This window comes from Polypterus senegalus, chromosome 8 (assembly GCF_016835505.1).
Source record: "Polypterus senegalus isolate Bchr_013 chromosome 8, ASM1683550v1, whole genome shotgun sequence".
NCBI lineage: Eukaryota > Metazoa > Chordata > Cladistia > Polypteriformes > Polypteridae > Polypterus > Polypterus senegalus.
The window spans coordinates 144587035-144607213 of record NC_053161.1 but is presented as its reverse complement, the minus strand read 5'-3'; the positions used below and the strand labels follow the sequence as shown (position 1 = coordinate 144607213).

Here is a 20179-nt window from a genome sequence, read left to right as displayed (position 1 = left end):
TGAAACATCCCAGAAATTTTACATATACAAAAGGAAAAATGTACAATATTTGCTTAGGCCCTCAATTACAGTGGCTGTATCTAGTATAGGATAAGGCTCCTCGCAACAGTTTCAGAAAATGGATGCATGGATGGATGGATGGATGGATTACGAGTGATAAATACCAATTCAGTAACTCAAAATTTCTGTTGTTTAGCACTAAGCAGGTATGATATACTGGTGTGTAATTCCTGTCACAAGAAACAAAATCCAAAAGCTTAATGGCTAACATTGAAAAGTAATTCCCACAGTGCCAGGACTGGAATAGAAAACTCATTCATTAGAAGAGTCGAGAAAAAGCTCTCACAATCACACTTGCCAGTTGCTAAAAGGAGGAAATTCCAGCATGAATACTTACATAAAGTGTGGTTGGCATCATAAAGATGTGCTGGAATGATCTGGCAGCTTCCTTTCCATCAGATTTCATGCCCTGCTCAGTTCTGGGTTCCCAGTTTCCCAGAGATACAGTGTTAACAGTTAAACGCATTTCAACAGGAGAAGGAAAGGAATGGGGAGGCTTTTGCAAAGATGCCGTTTATTCTAGCAGAACTCTCCCCCACCCCACCAGATCCCACGTCACACACGCCTTCATGAGCAGCGGCAGCAGCAGGAGCAAACGGTCAGAGCTCCTCAGATCGCTAAAAGCACTGGCCTGTCAATCAAGGACAGAGTCGTCTGTGTGCAGTGAGATGGCAGCAGCGTAGGAGGAGGCAGGAGAGCAAACTGCCATTTGCTGCCTGCTGCGAAGAAAGTTCTAGAACTCAAAGCGCCAGTACCAAAAACTCCTATGCTACAAAGAATAAAGGGTCCTCTAGACTTAGTGCAAGGGCCATCTGTTAAACTGGACAGATAGCCTCAGGTACTGGAAATGCCTTCAAGGATCACTTAATCTATATTTTATACTAGCAGAAATACTAAAAGGTGTCTGTGTGCTTTTGTCAGTTAGTCAGAGGGAGAGATATAAATTTAAAACATAACACTTAAAACTTGCTTTATACAATGTATCCTTGCAGGTCACAGATGCCTCTCCCTGCAATGCAGCAATAGTCCAGGACAACCCAGTCCATCAGGGTGCCCAGTGGCACAAAAACACATACACATTCATATAGGACCAATTTGGAACTGCCAATTAACCTAAAGAGCACATGTTTGGGATGGAGAAAGAAGAGGAAACCCCACAAAGACACAGATATTTCCAAAGATCTAGTTCAAGATCTGAGGCAACAATACAATCACTGCACTATATAAATAAAAAGAGATGTGACAAAGTCTCATGAATATATTTATCTATCAAATTCAATTAGATATACAATGTGGCACAATAATACTGTAGTCCCAAACATAATTCATCCAGTTTAAGGGTTCACAGGCGGTTAAAGCCTATACTGGCAGCACCAGAAGCAAGGCAGGAACCAACCCATGCTCAAAAAGAGCTATTTTCAAATCGCAGCTTAGCATAACAAGTAACTCTTTGGAACATGCAAAGAAGACTGAAGTGCCCTGTGAAAAACCCACAGGAAGAAAGTGCAAACCTTCCATAAATAGTGAATGGGCATTACCTTCAACACTAGGACGATGAATCAGTGAGGCAGAACTGCTGAAGCCTGGCCACAAAGCAGGCTAAATTACATTGAAATACTACACAATATCTTTACACGGTGTGTTCATTATTTGTCTGTCTATTTAAACACAGAGTGTATCAATTATTTCCATATCTTAAATATAATTGTAAATGAGAACAGATTCCTCAGTTCAGTTCTTACTATATTTAAAATTCTTTCTGAATTTAAACGGGGATTGTTGCTTTAAAGATGAATGGGATTTCTGTTCAGACTTTGCTAGTTATCACTGTCACCTAAAAAAAAGTCATCTTAAATTAAAGAGATTTCAATTATTAATCTGTGTCATTACAAAGTAATGGGGAAATTAACACTTTTGGAGACATATAGCTAGTGTATAGCAGTGTCCTGGGTTCAAATCCTGTAACCAGTCTATAGAAAATATACATTCTCCTCATGACTGTGTGATATTTTCTCCCACATCCCAAAAAACTTGCAGCTTACATTAATTAGCAACCTAGACCCGTGTAAGCATGAGTACAACCCTCAATGGACTGGAACTCTGTCCAGAGCTGATTTGCGCCAAATGATAATGGAATAGACATCAGTCACACGTGACCCTGAACTGCATTAAGTGAGTTCAAGAATGTTATAATTGGTGTTCCACTTTTAGACAATCCTGAAGCTTTTAAAAATTATGCAACACAGTCTCCAAAGATATATATTTGTTTGAACCCTGGAGATACCCTTACCTTATTTTTGGTTTTCCTTCTTTATATAAGCCTCCCATAATCTGATTAGCTTGTAAGAGACACTAATAAAATGATGGAAAAAATATGAAAGCGAGACAATATAAAATGAATACAAATTTGAAATTAGGCTACTTGCTTTATGATAGAGGTTGCTTTTATATAATGATCATACATTGATCATAGACACATTTTTCAAGAAACAAATAGGAAACCATCAAGCTTGACTTTATTTTTCTTTGTAAATTTTTAAATTCATTATATGAACTAATGACTAAGAAAGATAAATTTGATAGACAAACAAGTAAATAAAAGAAAAACTAGTATACCATAGATGTATAGGCAGATAGCACTTACAGATCCCTGATGAAAAATTCACTATCTAAATAATATGGCGTTTTTGGCACACCCTGGAAGTAAAAAAGTAACTATACTAAAAGATACAGGTTTGTACATTAACCCCAAAAAAGCTGCATTTCCACTAAAAGAAGGGAACCTCAGGAACTAGAAACCAGAACTAGGACCTGACTGACAGCTAGATTTCAGGCGTTTTTTCTTTACAAGCAGGCATGTTTTAAAAAGCATTATATTAAAAGTGAGCAACAGAGATTTTGAGTGCTTACAAACATGAAAAATATTGCGGAAATAAATATAATTCTCTTTCTGCTCATTATACACATATTCCAAGTTTATTTGGAGCCTAAGGAGTAATAAACGTGGCGATACACCTTTGACTGTATCGATAAAGGGGATGAGACACAGTATAGGAGTCAGGTGGAAAAATGTGCTTCTTGGTGCAAAGAGAATTGTCTGCATCTTAACATCAACAAAACCAAGAAACTGGTTATTGACTTTCACAGTTTCTAAGAAACTGTTTGGTCACTATTCAAAGAGAGGATGTAGAGGTGGTTCACTCCTACAAATACTTGAGGATCCACATTAATGGCAGCTTCGACTGGTCTCGGAACACAGAAGAACTACATAAGAAAGGACAGAGCAGACTCTTTTTTCTTAGGAGACTGTGTTCCTTTAATGTGGGAATTCACATTCTTCACATCTTCTATAATTCTGTGATGGTCAGTGCGATTTTGTGGTGTGCTGGGCTGGTAATATCACTACAAGAGAGGCCCACTGAATCAATAAGCTAATTAAAAGTGCAAGCTTGGTTATGGGACGCACTCTGTCTGGACCCCTTGGAGGTAGTAGCAAAGGATAGAATTAAACCAAAAACTGAGTGTGATTACGGACAATCCTGCACATCCTCTCTCTGACACACTAACACTTAGTACTTTTAGCCAACAAATTTAATTATCAGAAGTGTGTCAAGAAACATTACTGGGGCTCCTTTATACCAGCAGCAATATGTCTGCATAATTCCTCACTGTGGCAGCCAAGTCCAAACTTTTCTTTCTTTTTAATTGTTTTGCCTTATAATCATTCAGTGTATATTTATTTATTTACTTACTTATCTACATAGTTATTGATTTAACGAGCTTCTGTAAAAAGCCAAATTTCCCCTTGGGGACAAATAAAGTTCTACCAACATCATCATCATCATAATGTTTACAATCAGAAAATGGCATACAGAGACACTGTTTCAATTGTAATTTCATCAAACTATATATGTGACAACCAAAGTCTCTATGATGGCATTCCATTCAGTGAGGGTTCTACGTAATTTGCAGTACCACAGTAACAATAACATTCATCACAAAATTTCATGGGTGGTCCCAGAAACATTCAAATGGTGGTGTAGATAAAAGAGACAGCAGGAATAGCCTGGCAAAGGGATGTGCACGTTTCTATCCACTGTTTCTCTGTATTGTGTCCTAATTATCCATCCATCAATCTTGACAAGACTCTCAAGTCCCAACAACACAAGACTACTAAATTTCAGGCTGTGTGGTATAGTGGTTAAAGGCTTTGGACTTCAAGCCTTGAGGGAGTTAATATCTTGCTACTGACACTGCATGACCTTGAGCAGATCACTATACATGCCTGTACTTCAAATGGAAAAACCAAAAGAAATTTAACCAATTGCATCTCTCAAATGCTGTACGTACACCACCTTGGATAAGGCCTCAGCTAAACAACAACAACACAAGGCTACCTCCATAATATTCTGCTGGCAGGATGGGGAGATCTAAATGGTAAGGAATGACTAATTGGTGCCATACACATACTGCTTAGCATTCATGCCAAAAAATGACATTTTAGCCACCTTAATCCACAAGACTTTTCACCACATACAGTACCCTCCAAGTAATATTTTGTTACAAGCAAGGATTTTTTTCTCATGCAGGGTTGCTCCCATGACAGACTTTCTTGAGTAATACTTTAGAGATTGCTGATCCAAGACTATCTTCTTCAACTACATCTAAAGACCTCTTTTTAACTCATTCAATCATGATCAGTCTTGTAGCAGATTTCACTGGAAATACCCTTGTCTTGCTGTCCAGATGCCTCTCAGTGCTGAATGTTGTTCATGAAAAATATGTTTAGGTTAAGCTGGAAGCTGTGGATTTATTATTACTTGAACATCTGGTCTAAACAACTCAGATCTCTTGCTATAATCATAAACTACTCGCACTTTAATCCTTAACAATGTAAACTGCCCACACTGTATTTTCATTCAAATTCACCTTTTGCTTACTGAGGTCCCAGATGTGTGACAAATTTTGAAGATTAAATGAAAATTTTCCCATAATACTGCCCTTGGCCTAAAGGTAGTCATTTTAAACTTATGTAGCATTTTCCATACCAAATATCCTATCAGAGAATCTTACAAATGAAAATTCATTATCAAGGCCCTGAGGTAACAGCAGATTAGCCAGTTTTATCAAACAGCCCCTTTACACTAGCTGTCTTCTAATATCACTTCTTAGCAGTTAAGTAAAGCATTTAACTGCCAATGCCCCTGCCCCACCACAATGGCAGCATGCTCTTTTGAAAAATATAGGAGCAGAGTGGCAAGAAGGACAGTACACAGGCAATACATTAATGTCTTCTTGCAGTCAACAATGAGCAGCAAGGACAGATCACAGGCTTATAGCAGCACCTCCATTTCTTAATTGGACAGTATAGCAGGAAACAAGACACCTAGTATAAACAAAGAAACTCTACAAGGACTCACCCAGCCAGAAGTTATCAGGGGTCCATCATGCCCCACGTTTGCCCTAAGAGGACGTGCCAAAAGCCCATTACATCTTTTTAGCAAACCAATATAGGAAGATCAGAAGGCCAATCAGAAACAAACCCCACCTCCACACGAAAAACAAAAAAAAAACTCTGAAAAAATATTTGCTATTTAAAACTGAAAACATTACCTAGAAGTACAAAGTTATCACAACATACACATCTGCTTCTTAGAAAACTAAACTCTGTAAGAACGTTGGAGTCCATGTTGTCACATAAACAATCCTCTTCAGTACTAGAATGACATGATGCCCCAACAGTAAGCGTGTTTCAGTAAAACTGTAATACTCGTGAGTACACTTTTTAATCAAAATGTACAAAGAGAGAATCCACAAAAGATGCTTTACAGTTGCCATAATATTGATTTACTAACTTCTTCATCTGGCAAGCAATGGGTGATTTGCTCAAATTTACTGAAAAGATCAGTGAAAGTAATAAAACATGCAACTTTGTGCTATACAATCCAAACTTTATATAGTGTATTTCAATTAGGAAAGCCAAAAATTGGTGCTTTCCAGACATAGTAAAAGTTTATGCAATGTAAGATGTCAGAGATGAGGACTAAAGAAGCAATATTTTGGATAGAAATTCTAACTTTAAAAAAAAAAATAAATTCTATTGAAAGTCTACACACAGTGCTATACAGATATATTGCAATTGTGTAGATATTCCTAAAGTCCCAAGTCTTGTCAAAAGAGTTGCTCAGGGTCACACTATGAGGACAGTGGTGGAGTCTGAAACCGCAACATTGTGCTTCATTATCCTTACTATTTCATTCAATGCTTTTACCCAGAGATAATCTACAGAATGCACTCTACATGAACAGTATAATTGTTTGACTGTTTCTATGAAGTGAGGTCTCCCGGACCCTATTTTTGACTTTCTCTTTTACAATTTTAATCTCGTTCGTTGTCAACTGGCCATAGTTTATCAATTAATTAATAGATATTGTTGGTTTCTATTTATGTTTAATCAGTATCTGTCTTGTTCATTGTGTGTTTTAACAATCATTTATATATGTGCCAGTTCTCTATTTAGTAATTTGTATAATCTATACTTATATTTTGACTGAGAATTGTTCACAGGGCTCTCTCTGCATCTGCACTCAGTTAAGACTGCTATGCAAAAAAATAAGTTGCATTTTATTATGTTGTATTACAAAGGAAACTCGTATGTAAACCCATCCATCTGTTTTCCCATCCCTTATTATGTTGCACAGACTCGCAGGGCAGCTGGAGCCTATCCCAGCAAAAGGGAAAAACAATCCCTGGATTGGGCACCAGTCTTATCATAAGTTGAACACACACACTCATCCACACACACTAGGGCCAATTTAGCAACACCAATTCACCTAACCATTAACTGTTAATATCTAATAACAAAATTTGCATTTTTTTTAATATGAGGGGAAACAAATTCATAAATTACCAGTGAAAAACTCGCACAAAGGGATTGCTTCACTTTGCCAGCAGCCTGACTTGGGATCAATCCAGACTCCTGTAATTCTAAGGCAGCAGTGCCATTTGTTCAGCTCCAATTTTGTTTAATCATTAAATTCAGCACCTTTTCAGAGTTGAACATATTACAATACCCTTTACATACACTACATAATATAGTAAAGCTGACTCAATGTGTGCACAGTGGGAGCTCTGAAAGGTGTTACAGTGATATGTGTGTGTGGTTGGTGAAGGGGGTGTTAATGGTGGAGAATGAATCTGTAACCTTGTGATTTAGTTGACTGTCTTAGTTTGAACAGTAACACACTTCTTCCTATAAACAAATATAACAAGAAAAAAAGAATAAAGTGATTATTTAACAGCATAATGGAGTGAGCCTGGAGTTGGAGAGTTGTAGTACCCTGACACCCTAGCAAGATGCACCCCATCAAAATAAGGACATTTACTTAGTGAGATTTTGGTTGGTGAGCTTGGGGAAGAATGGTCTCATCAAAACAAGTAAGATGATATAAACGAGGAGCCACCAAGTCTGAATAATAGATATGCAAAAGTCATTATGGAATATTGATTTTTTTTTTTATTATTCCCTCATTCCAGCAATGAGCTGGCACCCTGTCCAGAGATAGCTCCTGCATTATTCTCAGTGTGGTCGTTATAGAGTCAGACCCCTCAAATGTTCAAGTACTGAATCTTGGTTACAGAATGTTATATAACAACATAATAAATAAACAGTTAATCAGATAAAAAGATAAGACTAATGAACACTAATCTTGATTACTTCTTTTAAAAATTTTTGATAAGAGCTCTCTGAAACGGGTAATAGCTAAAGCTTCTAACATTCTATATTTATGTAATGTACATTTCTCACATTTATTCATACATATTTGTTTTTCTCTTATCTGTCTATTGCTTTTTATAGCACTTACTGATAGTGAGCCACATCAATGACACTATACAAAAATATTTTTTGTGAAAGTACCCTTGATTCTTTGCAATATGCTTCACTTTTTAACCATTAATGATGGGTGTTATTTTACACTTTTATTTATTTTTTTTTTAATTTTACAGAGTGGGCTGCAGCACCATTTAGATACCAGATCCTTAAAGAAATCCCTTTTTAGATTGCTCCCTGGCCACTCCTCCATGTTTATCTATGTATATTCTGTTTTCTATGTTAATTTTGCCCTAATTCTTCTTCATATCCATTTATCCAAGATGTGTCTTTCTTTATATGCAAGTCCATGCAGTGCTGAGAAATGGAGCAGCGTGCCTCTAAGTACCAGACTCTGGCTAAAAATAAATGAGCACTTAGAACGGCAAGGAAGACAGAATGTGCAGCAGTGAAACACTTGAATTCTTTGTATTTTCTTATAAGCTGTTTGGCCCAGTGGGTGAGGAGTTTGGAGTCTATAGCACAAAGAGTGGGGTTCAACACCTCCACTCCGTATTGTTCAGTGTGCAACCCTAGGCAAGTCATTTTACCTATCTTGACTTGCATTATACAATGCATAGGACCAAATTATGAATTTCCCCTTGGGATTAATAAAGGATCTATCTACCTATCTATCTAATTTCTCTTAATTATGTGTGCTCTGTGCAAGTTTGAGGCCCAGTAGTACCTTTGTAGAAAAAGGTGGGCACTGCCCATTCTGCTAGGCTTTAGTGGCACACCAGGCCTGTTAAGCCAGCAGATTTAACAGGCATGCAGATGCAGCCATGCAGATATCCAGCTGTGTGTTCCTCTACTTAAATTTTAAAGTAAGGGACTAAACTCTTTGTCCCCAGTCTGTTCAAAATCCAATCACAAAGTTGTAAATGAGAAGTGAACTGACATCTTTACAGTGGCCTCACTGCAGAGATTTTTTCAGGCTAAAAGGTGCAAAATAGACATCCAAGGACAACTGCGATGGACAAAATAACACACCCATGAGCAGGCTCTGATTTTGTAACTAGAAGTGACATTAATCCATTCACGAGAAGTTAAAATTCCTCTTAAAAACTAGCTACATTCTCATTCCTGAGCATACTCTCTGGATTCTTCTTTTCTCATTCTCCAAAATGATCATCCTCTGAAACTTCTCCTTGAAACTAAAAAGTTCATGAGCCTTTCGTTCTCTTGGGAGCTTAAAGCACTTTGTGGACAAAAACCTGAGATACAGTTTGCCAACCCAAGCCGGACAAGTAGCCATTACTTCAAGAAGGGAATTTCAGTATCTAAATTATTGTACCAAAAAGAGTAATTTTCCTAATGAAGTTGCAAATGACATAGCAAAGGGCCTAACTGAGGAAAGCACTGCACATAACAGATACAGGACCACATCACAAAAAGAAAGAGTGCACTTCAAAGCAAGAACAATACACCACTTGAACCTGTTGCAACAACTCCACACAACATCAGACATTAACCTGATGTCAGGTCAGGTCAGACTGGAGAGCATGCACTGGTACAGCGTGTTGCCACACCTACCACACGATAAAACAGTTCGGGATCCTGGTTGGCAACCCCCCAGACAGACATGCGGTCCAGACCCACCCTCCAGAAATGAACCCTCTATCTGCCGCAGCCAGGTGTTATGTGGATGTCCCCTTGACCTGGTCCAGCCACTTGGGTTCTCAACAATGGGGATCCTGTGAGCCGGATCACCTTTAGGCCACATGGCCGTAGTGGCGTAACTGGTGCTCCTTCACAATGCAGGTAATGTGCCTCATTCGGAAATCAATAAGCAACCGCTCATTCGACAAGTCAAACCAGCAGTATCCAAGGATTCTCCGAAGAGACACTGTGCCAAAGGAGTCTAGTCTTCATCTCAGGTCACTGGACAGCATCCATGTCACACAACCACATAGCAAGAGAGGAAGTAGTATTGTAAAACAATTTATCTGTGCCAAGATAAATTAGAACTCTAAACAGCCAGTAAACTGCCAACCTCTTCTATGTTATATGTTTGACTGTCTAGTCTGTCTTGCACTTGTCTTATACATTAATATATATATGCAGTTATATCTATAACCCTATGTATTTACCAATAAATTATATTATTTTGTTTCTTAAAATGAGTGTGCTTTAATTTACTTGATATAAGTCTAAAGACCAGAGATCTGCCTCCTACAATGAGAAAGGTAAGGTAAATAAAGTAGGAGACTTAATGAATTATGTAACTAATTACAGGCGTTTCCAAAGGCAAAGGGGATAATTAATTAACCAAGTTAAATATCTGCCCATTCCTACACCTTAATTATCCACTGCAAGAAGTACAACAACAGGGTAGGGACAAAAGAGAACCTAAGAAGTCAAATTCAATGGCCATTTTAACCTTACCACACACTGCATCACTGGTTGGCTTTACAGTGTACTTTCCTTTGCTACAATTAAACTGTCAGCACATGCGTCAGTAACAGTGCTTTATTTAATGCATGCCTTATTCAACTAACTCACAAAGGACCTTGTCAACTGGCACTTTCGGAATATTTATAGTACAGCACTTGTGTTTTAGTGCTTGTACAAATGTTGCAAATTAGATTACATTTAATATTCTGTTTACTCAATAAAATGCAGTGTCCCAATGTCGCAACAATACAGTATGTCACAAGGTCAAATGTAGGCACCACGGCAATTCTGTGCAAATATTTTTCATTCTTTGATGGCAAAACTGGAATACAGTATTTGCAGTGCATTAAAAAGAATACAAGGTTGAACAAGGCACAAAAGACTGCTAGTTTCAAAAAGTAATAATTGCCTACATTTTCTTATGATCTTGCATGCAGTGTTTATATCTTACAAACTAGTTTCTACTTTCGAGTTTAGCAACAATTAAACAGTTTTAACTCAATTACACCCTCTATGATTAAAAAAAAATGTAAAAGAAGCCATACTTTGAGTACATCCTGCAAAGAGTAAAGTGACCAACTAGTGCTCAGACATTTCATAAAACTTGAATCACACAGTAATAAGTGAAGATTGGACATTGGTTACCAGTGCTGTCACACACCACTGAGGCCCTGATCTCAAATTTCAGCCCAGTTACTGCCTGTGTGGAGCATCATAAATAAAATGCTATAGCTACAGAACTACCACAAATTCAACAACAAAAAAAAAAGATGAAATTACACCTGTTCTTACAGCATCATTGCACTTTTAAATTAAGGACAGTCTTATTTTTTAAAGCACTCAAATATCTTTTTAAAGCTGACTATGACACGATGTGCAAAATTTAAAATACTTTCAGCATCTCAGTGGTACAGCTTTTCCAGTTCCTAATGCTTCATATCATTATTCATCTTTTTTTTAGGAAGACAAGGAAAACAATATGCAAGCAACCAGCCTGTCCTAACAGTTACAGTATCTCAAAGAGCAAAAAGAAGAATGCCCTAGGCTGTGCATAATTTTCACCTAATGATCTCATTGGAATTTCACTTGGGCAGACTATTTCAAACCTCCTTGCGGGTGCACACATAATGTAAGCAGACAAACAGAATTGCGTTGCCTTCTCTACTAGTTAACAAGCCCATTTACAGCTTTGGAAATTTCCACTCTGGGGTCAATAATTAATTTATTAAAAAACATACAAGTGAACTATGAGAAAAAAAATGGCCTACTTAAAAATATTTTTAAATCAAGATCCAAATGGATAGAAAAAAAAAACATTCAGTTGAGCCAGAACAATGTTCAAAACAGCCAGCAATGTGGCATGGTGGCACAGTGGTTACACTGCTTCCTCTCAACAAGGAAGCCCAGATTCACACCCTGAGTCCTCCCTGCATGGAGCTTGTTTTCAACAGGATTTCCCCCCATGGGTTAAAGACATGCAGGTTAGGTGGACTGGCAGTACTAAATTATGTTTGTATGTATTTACTCTACTGGCATTCTGTTCAGGAATTGCTTCTGACTTGCACCCTGCGCTTACTGAGATAGGCCACAGCTTCCCCATGACTTGCCTCAGGATGCAATAGGTTTGGAAAATAAATGGAATAAAAAGAGTCAGCTAATATATAACAACAGAATTCCCATGTTGTTGCAATGTAAAAAAATAAACTATCATTACTTGATATTGGGACACAGCTAACCTGTACTCTATCAGTGCACTTTAACCACTTGAGAACACAGCTATACCACAATGTACTCTTAAATAGCAACCTACAAAAAAAAAAAAAAAAAAGGTTTACAGCTAACCACCCAACCCTCTATTCATTTTCTGAACCTGTTCTCATCAGCAAAATTGAGCAAGTGATGCACAACACCTGGATTGGATTTTAGTCCATGAAAGGACACACTAAGAGAAACAGACACACTTTCAACACGTTCATTAATATTGGGACAATCTAGGGACACCACTGGACCTAACTTGAACATCTTTGAGATGATCAAGACACTCGAAATTAAACTACATGGATAGGTAGGTGGATGGAAGTCCACACAAAAAGAGACTAATTTGAATTTAGTAAAAAGCCAGAGCAAGTAATACAATTTTGAACATATCGATGATACATAAATCCTGTCAGACCAATTTTGAACATATCGATGATACATAAATCCTGTCAGACAGAAATAAAAGAAATCTTGGCCTCAGCACCTTGAGATTTCAGGCCTGATTACCACTTACTTAGTGACTTACAGTATGTACCTGTACTCCAATTGGATTGATTTGTCATCTAAGAAACATGTTCTCAGATCTTAAATTTTAGGATGATATCAAAGTAAAAATATTGTATATGCTGCATTTCACCTGACACACTATGTTAAAATATAAGAAGACATCATCACCCTGAAAGGAGAAATGGATAGTCTAATAAAGCCATCAATACTACAGAAAAACAAATACATTTAAAAAAATACACATACACAATAGTTCCCAAGCACAACTCTGATTCCTATAACCAGCAACTATGTGACTCACTCACACCAATAAAATAAAAGAAAAAAAAATTACACTCACATTGGGGGGAAGCTGCAAAGAACGAGGAGTGAAACAGCTATCAGGCAACAGGCTGGCATCTGTATGTGTAAGTATGAGAGTTCACACTCCCATGATGCCGCCCACAGAGCATACGCTACCAACAAGGAAAGTGTTTAGGCTTTATAGAGTACATCACAGCAAATGACGAGAGGGGGAAATGGTGGTACACTTTTAAGTGTACGCTGCTCCACATTTGTCAATACTAAGTCACACAGAACCTCCCTTTTGTACACCACTTAATGTACAGGTGCCTCCAAGTACGAATGGGATAGAAGGGAGTAAACACTCAATTACAAGACATTATGTCACTTAAAAAGGGTCTGTTGGCACATAGAAACATATGATCTGGCTTTTTGTAGGAAACCTTTGCGGTAATGAAACAAACACACAAGTCTCTAGAATGGAGCTCCAGAGTGGATCTGTAATGACTAAGATATCGATGACTCTTTCATTAAATCCAATATGCATTATGATTTCTTTATTTTCCTGAAGGCTGGCACACATGTGCTGTAGTGATTTTTCCTCACAGTACATGGGCACTGAATGTATAATCCAAGGCTATTCACTATTTGTGTGAAGCCTGCATATTCCTTTCATGTCTGCTGTTTTCCTCTCTCAATGCTTAACTGCTCCTGTGCTAAGTACAAGGGAGCAAGTGGGTATGTGCATTAAGATGCCCTGTGATAAGTGTCATTACCAAATATACCTTAATCTGATCATATTAATCTCATTTTATTAGTCTTTGCATGCCTTTATTCATGACTTACACACAAAAATCATGGTTACTCAATTTTACTTATTGACTGTTATAAAAAGATTTTGAAGAAAGATTAGATGTTATGTTTGTGATTCACTTCCGATAGACTGTGCTAACAAAGTTGATTACTGAATCCTAGTACTAGTAAACACAACAGGCTCATAGCTCTAAAGGTTTATGTTTTATCTAGAGCTTGGTCATGATGTCACCTGGGTCCCTCAATTCTTGTCCTTTCTTTTGAAATTATCTTCCTTTTTAGTCATTCAGGTGTGTTTTCACACCATAATGTGTGTGTGTGTATATATATATATATAATATATATGTATGTATATATATATATATATATGTATGTATGTATATATATATATATGTATGTATATATATATATATATATATATATATATATATATATATATATATATATATATATATATATATATATATATATATATATATATATATATATATATATATATATATATATATATATATATATATATATATATATATATATATATATATATATATATCAGTTAAATATATCATATAGGAGACACACACAGTGAATTTTGAGAAGTAAAATGAAGTTTATTGGATTTACAGAAAGTGTGCAATAATTGTTCAAACAAAATCAGACAGGTGCATACATTTGGGCACCACAAAAAAGAAATGAAATCAATATTTAGATTCTCACTGAAGGCATCAAAGCTATGAATGAACACATGTGGAGTTATGTACTTAACAAAAAAAGATGAAATAACTGAAAACATGTTTTATATTCTAGTTTCTTCAAAACAGCCACCCTTTGCTCTGATTACTGCTTTGCACACTCTTGGCATTCTCTCGATGAGCTTCAACAGGTAGTCACCTGAAATGGTTTTCACTTCACAGGTGTGCCTTATCAGGGTTATTTAGTGGAATTTCTTGCTTTATCAATGGGGTTGGGACCAGCAGTTGTGTTGCGTAGAAGTCAGGTTAGTTGGACGATCATTTATTTTTCAACAGGACAATGACCCCAAAACACACCTCCAGGCTGTGTAAGGGCTATTTGACCAAGAAGGAGAGTGATGGAGTACTGTAAATGGTCATGAAAATAAAGAACACACATTGAATGAGGAGGTGTGTCCAAACTTTTGGCCTGTACTGTGTATATGTATATATATATATATACACACACACACAAAAAAAGAGAAAAATCCAACCTTTGATTGAAGTATAATATGAATATAGTATAACATAGGTGAAGCATAAAGGGGAGGGAGTTTTGTTTTAGTCCATTAACACACATAAAAGGACAAGGTCCACACACCTAATTAATACTACTATGACCATACCTCATCCCTATTTTTCATTTACATTTCTGGCCTGTTCATCCAGACCCAGTTATGCGAGATTAGCCCCAAGTGTTAAGCAACTTGGCTAGACTATAGTCTAAGTTCTCCAGCACCCTTGAAATCTACAAACTCCATAGAATCTTAAACGCCCCTTCTCTTCATCATCCACCACAGGGGTATGGCTCTCCAAAACCCCATGGATTATCTGACACCCAGGCTGTCTTGAGTTTTTCCCATGTACCTGTGATAGAGTAGGCCAATCCTGGTGAAACTCTGCAAATCTTTACTTGGTCTTGAGTTGAACCTAACAACATATCTCCCCCTTTACATTTGCTATCTTGCCCTACTTTTCCCATGTTGTGTTCTTTTAAACTGCTCCACTAACTTAATGGTTTTTACATAAAAATATGCCCTAATGTGTTTTCTTTAGGTTTTTTCATTTCTCCCTGAACATTCAATTTTGTTTGTATGTATGTGTGTGTATGTGTGCGTGTGTGTGTGTGTATGTATTTATATATACTGCTCAAAAGAATTAAAGGAACACTTTTTAATCAGAGTATAGCATAAAGTCAATCAAACTTATGGGATATTAATCTGGTCAGTTAAGTAGCAGAGGGGGTTGTTAATCAGTTTCAGCTGCTGTGGTGTTAATGAAATTAACAACAGATGCACTAGAGGGGCAACAATGAGATGACCCCCAAAACAGGAATGGTTTAACAGGTGGAGGCCACTGACATTTTTCCCTCCTCATCTTTTCTGACTGTTTCTTCACTAGTTTTGCATTTGGCTACAGTCAGTGTCACTACTGGTAGCATGAGGCGATACCTGGACCCTACAGAGGTTGCACAGGTAGTCCAACTTCTCCAGGATGGCACATCAATACGTGTCATTGCCAGAAGGTTTGCTGTGTCTCCCTGCACAGTCTCAAGGGCATGGAGGAGATTCTAGGAGACAAGCAGTTACTCTAGGAGAGCTGGAGAAGGCCATAGAAGGTCCATATAACCCATCAGCAGGACCAGTATCTGCTCCTTTGGGCAAGGAGGAACAGGATGAGCACTGCCAGAGCCCTACAAAATGACCTCCAGCAGGCCACTGGTGTGAATGTCTCTGACCAAACAACCACAAAGACTTCATGAGGGTGACCCAAGGGCCCCATGTCCTCTAATGGACCCTGAGCTCACTGCCCAGCAGCATGCAACTCGATTGGCATTCGCCATAGAATACCAGAATTGCAGATGCACCACTGGTGCCCTGTGCTTTTTACAGATGAGAGCAGGTTCACCCTGAGCACGTGACAGAAGTGAAAGGGTCTGGAGAAGCCATGGAGAACATTATGCTGCCTGTAACATCATTCAGCATGAGCAGTTTGGTGGTGGGTTAATGATTGTCTGGGGAGGCATATCCATGGAGGGTCACACAGACCGCTACAGGCTTGACAAAGGCACCTTGGCTGCCATTAGGTATCAGGATGAAATCCTTGGACCCATTGTCAGACCCTATGCTGGTACAGTGGCTCCTGGTGCACGACAATTCCTGGCCTCATGTGGTGAGAGTATGCAGGCAGTTCCTGGAGGATGAAGGAATTGATACCATTGACTGGCCACCACACTTTCCTGACCTAAATCCAATAGAGCACCTCTGGGACATTATGTTTTGGTCCATCCAATGCCACCAGGTTGCACCTCAGACTGTCCAGGAGCTCAGTGATGGTCCAGATCTGGGAGGAGATCCCCCACAACACCATCTGTCATCTCATTAGAAGCATGCACCGATGTTGTCAGGCATGTATACAAGAACACAGGGGCCATACAAAGTGCTGCGTACCATTTTGAGTTGCTGCAATTAAATTTTGGCAAAATGGACTAGCCTGCCACATAATTTTTCACTCTGATTTTTGGGGCGTCTTTGAATTCAGGGCTCTGTAGGTTGGTCATTTTCATTTCCATCAAACGATGTGGCATCCTTTTGTTCCTAACACATTACCCAGTCTATATCAGTATAGATATCCAGGAGAATTTCTTTTTCCCATTGAGATCTGATGTGTTTTCAAAGTGTTCCTTTAATTTTTTTGAGCAGTTTATAATGTGAGCATCTGCACATGTCAGTTGATTGAATTAAAAAATTTAAAAGCGAAAGCAGCTAGAGTCAGAAAAAGGTGTTGTTTTTCCTGGCAAACCATTGATAAAAATTTGTGAGGGCGTCACTCAAACACCTCCAGCAAACACTTTTTTTTCTCTCTCTTCAGAGTGATACCACTGAATCGTACACAATCTGCCCTGCAGTGAGCAATGAATCCTGGTGTGCCCAATTTCATCTACCACAATGAAGAAGGTGAAACCTCAATGTGTTCATTCTCCAAATAGAATATGGAAGAAGTAGGAGCTTGGTCGGGTTTCTTTTGGACCTTATTCCGCAAGTTTGCCTTTTCAATCCACTTCACTGACTTATCTGTGTGACACTTGGTAAGTCAATTCACCATGGAGCTGGCCTGGGTGACAAGGAGAGCACAGGCAGGGAAAGGTGATGCAAGGCTTCAGGAAGGTGAAGGAAAAATGTACTGGCAGATATGATGTACTTTGTGGTGTTGTTCCAGGGCACCCTTATGTATGTCCTGTGAGTTTTGCCACAAAGTAAGATTTGTCCTGGGTACCAGCATATTATATTCCCCTAGGATGCAAGAGGGCAGGCAATCCATGATTTGCTAGGAATGCCAAAGATATGATGCCATGGAGGACTGGTAATAGGCTACCTAACTCTAGTCTCAGCTAATAGTGCATTATTTCACACTCGGAGAGTAAGAACACATTAGCCTGGTAACTCTGTTGCAAAGATGGGCCCTGACCCTGGTAGTCACCGCAAGTAAATAGACTCATTTACCCTTTAGTAGGGAATAGTACATTTATTTATATATCGCCTTTCCCATGCTCAAGGCACTTCACAGAGTTAAAGAAAGAACGGCAGGGTATACAGTATATAGCATTGTACTAAACCAGATAAATAAATAAAGAGTAAGATAGTAAATTCAGAGAAAAAAAAAGCCTAACAGACAACGTAATTGATGGTCTAGAACACACACACAGGTTACATGAGCATCTTGACATAGAGGTAAACTGAAAGAAGGGTAATAAGAGTCTGGTAGAGCTAAAAGCCTTCCTGAACAGATGAGTTTTGAGGGTTTTTTTTAAAAGAATTCATGGAGTCAGCTGATCTGATTTATTTTGGTAGGTCATTCCAGAGTCTGGGTGTTATACAACTAAAGGCCCTGTCACCCATGGAGTGTAGATTAGTGTGGGGCACAACAAGATTGCCATAATCAGAGAACCTTAGTGGTCAGACATGCACAAAGTGATGGAGAAGGTCACTGATGTAGTTTGGCGCAAGGTCGTTTAAGGCTTTGTAGGTTATTAGTAGAATTTTATATTCAATTCTGTAAGACAAAGGGAGCCAGTGAAGTCGAAGCAGGATGGGTGTGATGTGCTCGCTGTTGCTGGTTCAAGTAAGGACTCTTGCAGCCGAGTTTTGAATAATCTGGAGCTGTGATATAAGATTAGAAGGGGCACCTGCCAGTAGGGAATTACAATAATCGATGCAGGATGTGATAAAAGCATGGACAAGTTTCTTAGTGTTAGAAAAGGAGAGGAAGGAGCGAACACGTGATATGTTAGAGGTGAAAGTAAGAATGTTTCTTAATGTGATTTATGTGGGCGGAATAAGAAAGGGAGGAATCAAAAATGACACCAAGATTCTTTGCAGTAGAGGCAGTTCTGATGAGATAAACGCCAAGATGGACTGGGAAGGAACTCAATTTATTAAGCTGCACTTTAGTCCCAATGTGCAGGAGTTCAGTTTTGTTGCAATTTAAATTTAAAGAGTTTTGGTCGATCCAGGTTTTAATTTCACTGAGGCAGGTTGTGAGCTGAGAAAGCTCTGATGAAGTTTCACTTTTAACATTGAAATAAAGTTGAGTAGTGTCTGCATAAAAATGATAGCCCAGTCCAAAGCTACGAATAATATGGCCATGGGGAAGCATATAAATACAGAAGAGAAGAGGGCCGAGGACAGGGCCCTGAGGAACTCCTTGTGTGACTAGCGCTGAGCTGGATCTGCTGTTGCCAAGACTAACAAACTCTTGCCTATCAGTCAGATAGGACTTGAACCAATGGAGGGCAGTGCCAGAGATACCCAGCATGTTCTCCATTCTGGACAGTAGAATGTCATGTCTGACAGTGTCAAATGCTGCACTGAGGTCTAACAGAATTAATATGCTGGTTTGTCCAGAGTCTGCTGCCATAAGCAAATCATTGGTTACCCGTAGCAGAGCAGTTTCACAGCTGTGCTGTGCTCTGAAACCAGACTGAAAGGGTCCCATCAAATTATTAGAATTTAAGTAATTGATGAGTTGTGAAGCTACAACACACTCAAGAACTTTTGACAGAAAAGGTAAGTTTGTAAATTTTTAAGATTGTCAACATCAAGACCAGACTTTTTTTAACATTGGGGTTACAGAAGCGATTTAAAAAGTGAGCGACAAAAAGGGATAATGGCATGAAGGCAGGATTTAAGTAGTGTGTTGGGGATGGGTTCCAGTACACAAGTAATCGGCCTCATCTTACAAAGCAGGTCATTAACAAAAGCAGATGTGACTGGTGAGAACTTAGAGAAGGAGTTGGATGGAGTGGGAAAACAGGGAAAGATATAAACAAATGATGTATTTATGTTAGTTGAGTTATTTAGATCTTTAATTTTGTTACAGAAAAAGTGGAGGAATTTCTCACAGACTTCAGTAGGAGAGGTAGTTGGGCCAGATGCGGGTTGGAGTAGTTTATTAACTACAGAGAACAAAACCCTTGGGTTATTGTGGCCACTTTCTATTATTCTGCCATAATGGGTGTTCTTGGCAGCAGTTAATGTTTCTCTGTAAGCTCTTTGGTAGTCAGAGAAAGCCTGGATGTGAACAGTGAGGCCAGACTTACATAACATTCTCTCAAGGCGTCGGCCAGCTGCTTTCATAGATCGCAATTCTGAATTATACCAAGGAGCTGAACGCTTAAAGGAAACCTTATGTTTTAAAGGAGCTGTTTTATCTAATGCTGAATGAAGGGCTGTGCTATAGTGGTCAACAAGACTATCTAGTG

The 20179-nt window shown here is 38.4% G+C and overlaps 1 protein-coding gene across 4 annotated transcripts in view; it reads right to left on the bottom strand.

Moving 5' to 3' along the window:
- osbpl8 (oxysterol binding protein-like 8) overlaps window positions 1-20179 on the bottom strand; it is a 249102-nt gene that overhangs the window by 128741 nt on the left and 100182 nt on the right. For 2 of the 4 annotated variants that reach the window (XM_039761886.1, XM_039761887.1), the window contains exon 1: window positions 398-550. The exons of the other annotated variants lie outside the window; for them this stretch is intronic. In XM_039761886.1, coding sequence (XP_039617820.1) covers window positions 398-526 — 129 coding nt within the window. In that variant the 5' untranslated portion in view covers window positions 527-550. Of the gene's footprint in view, window positions 1-397; window positions 551-20179 lie in introns of those variants that run through there. 4 annotated transcript variants of the gene reach the window in all.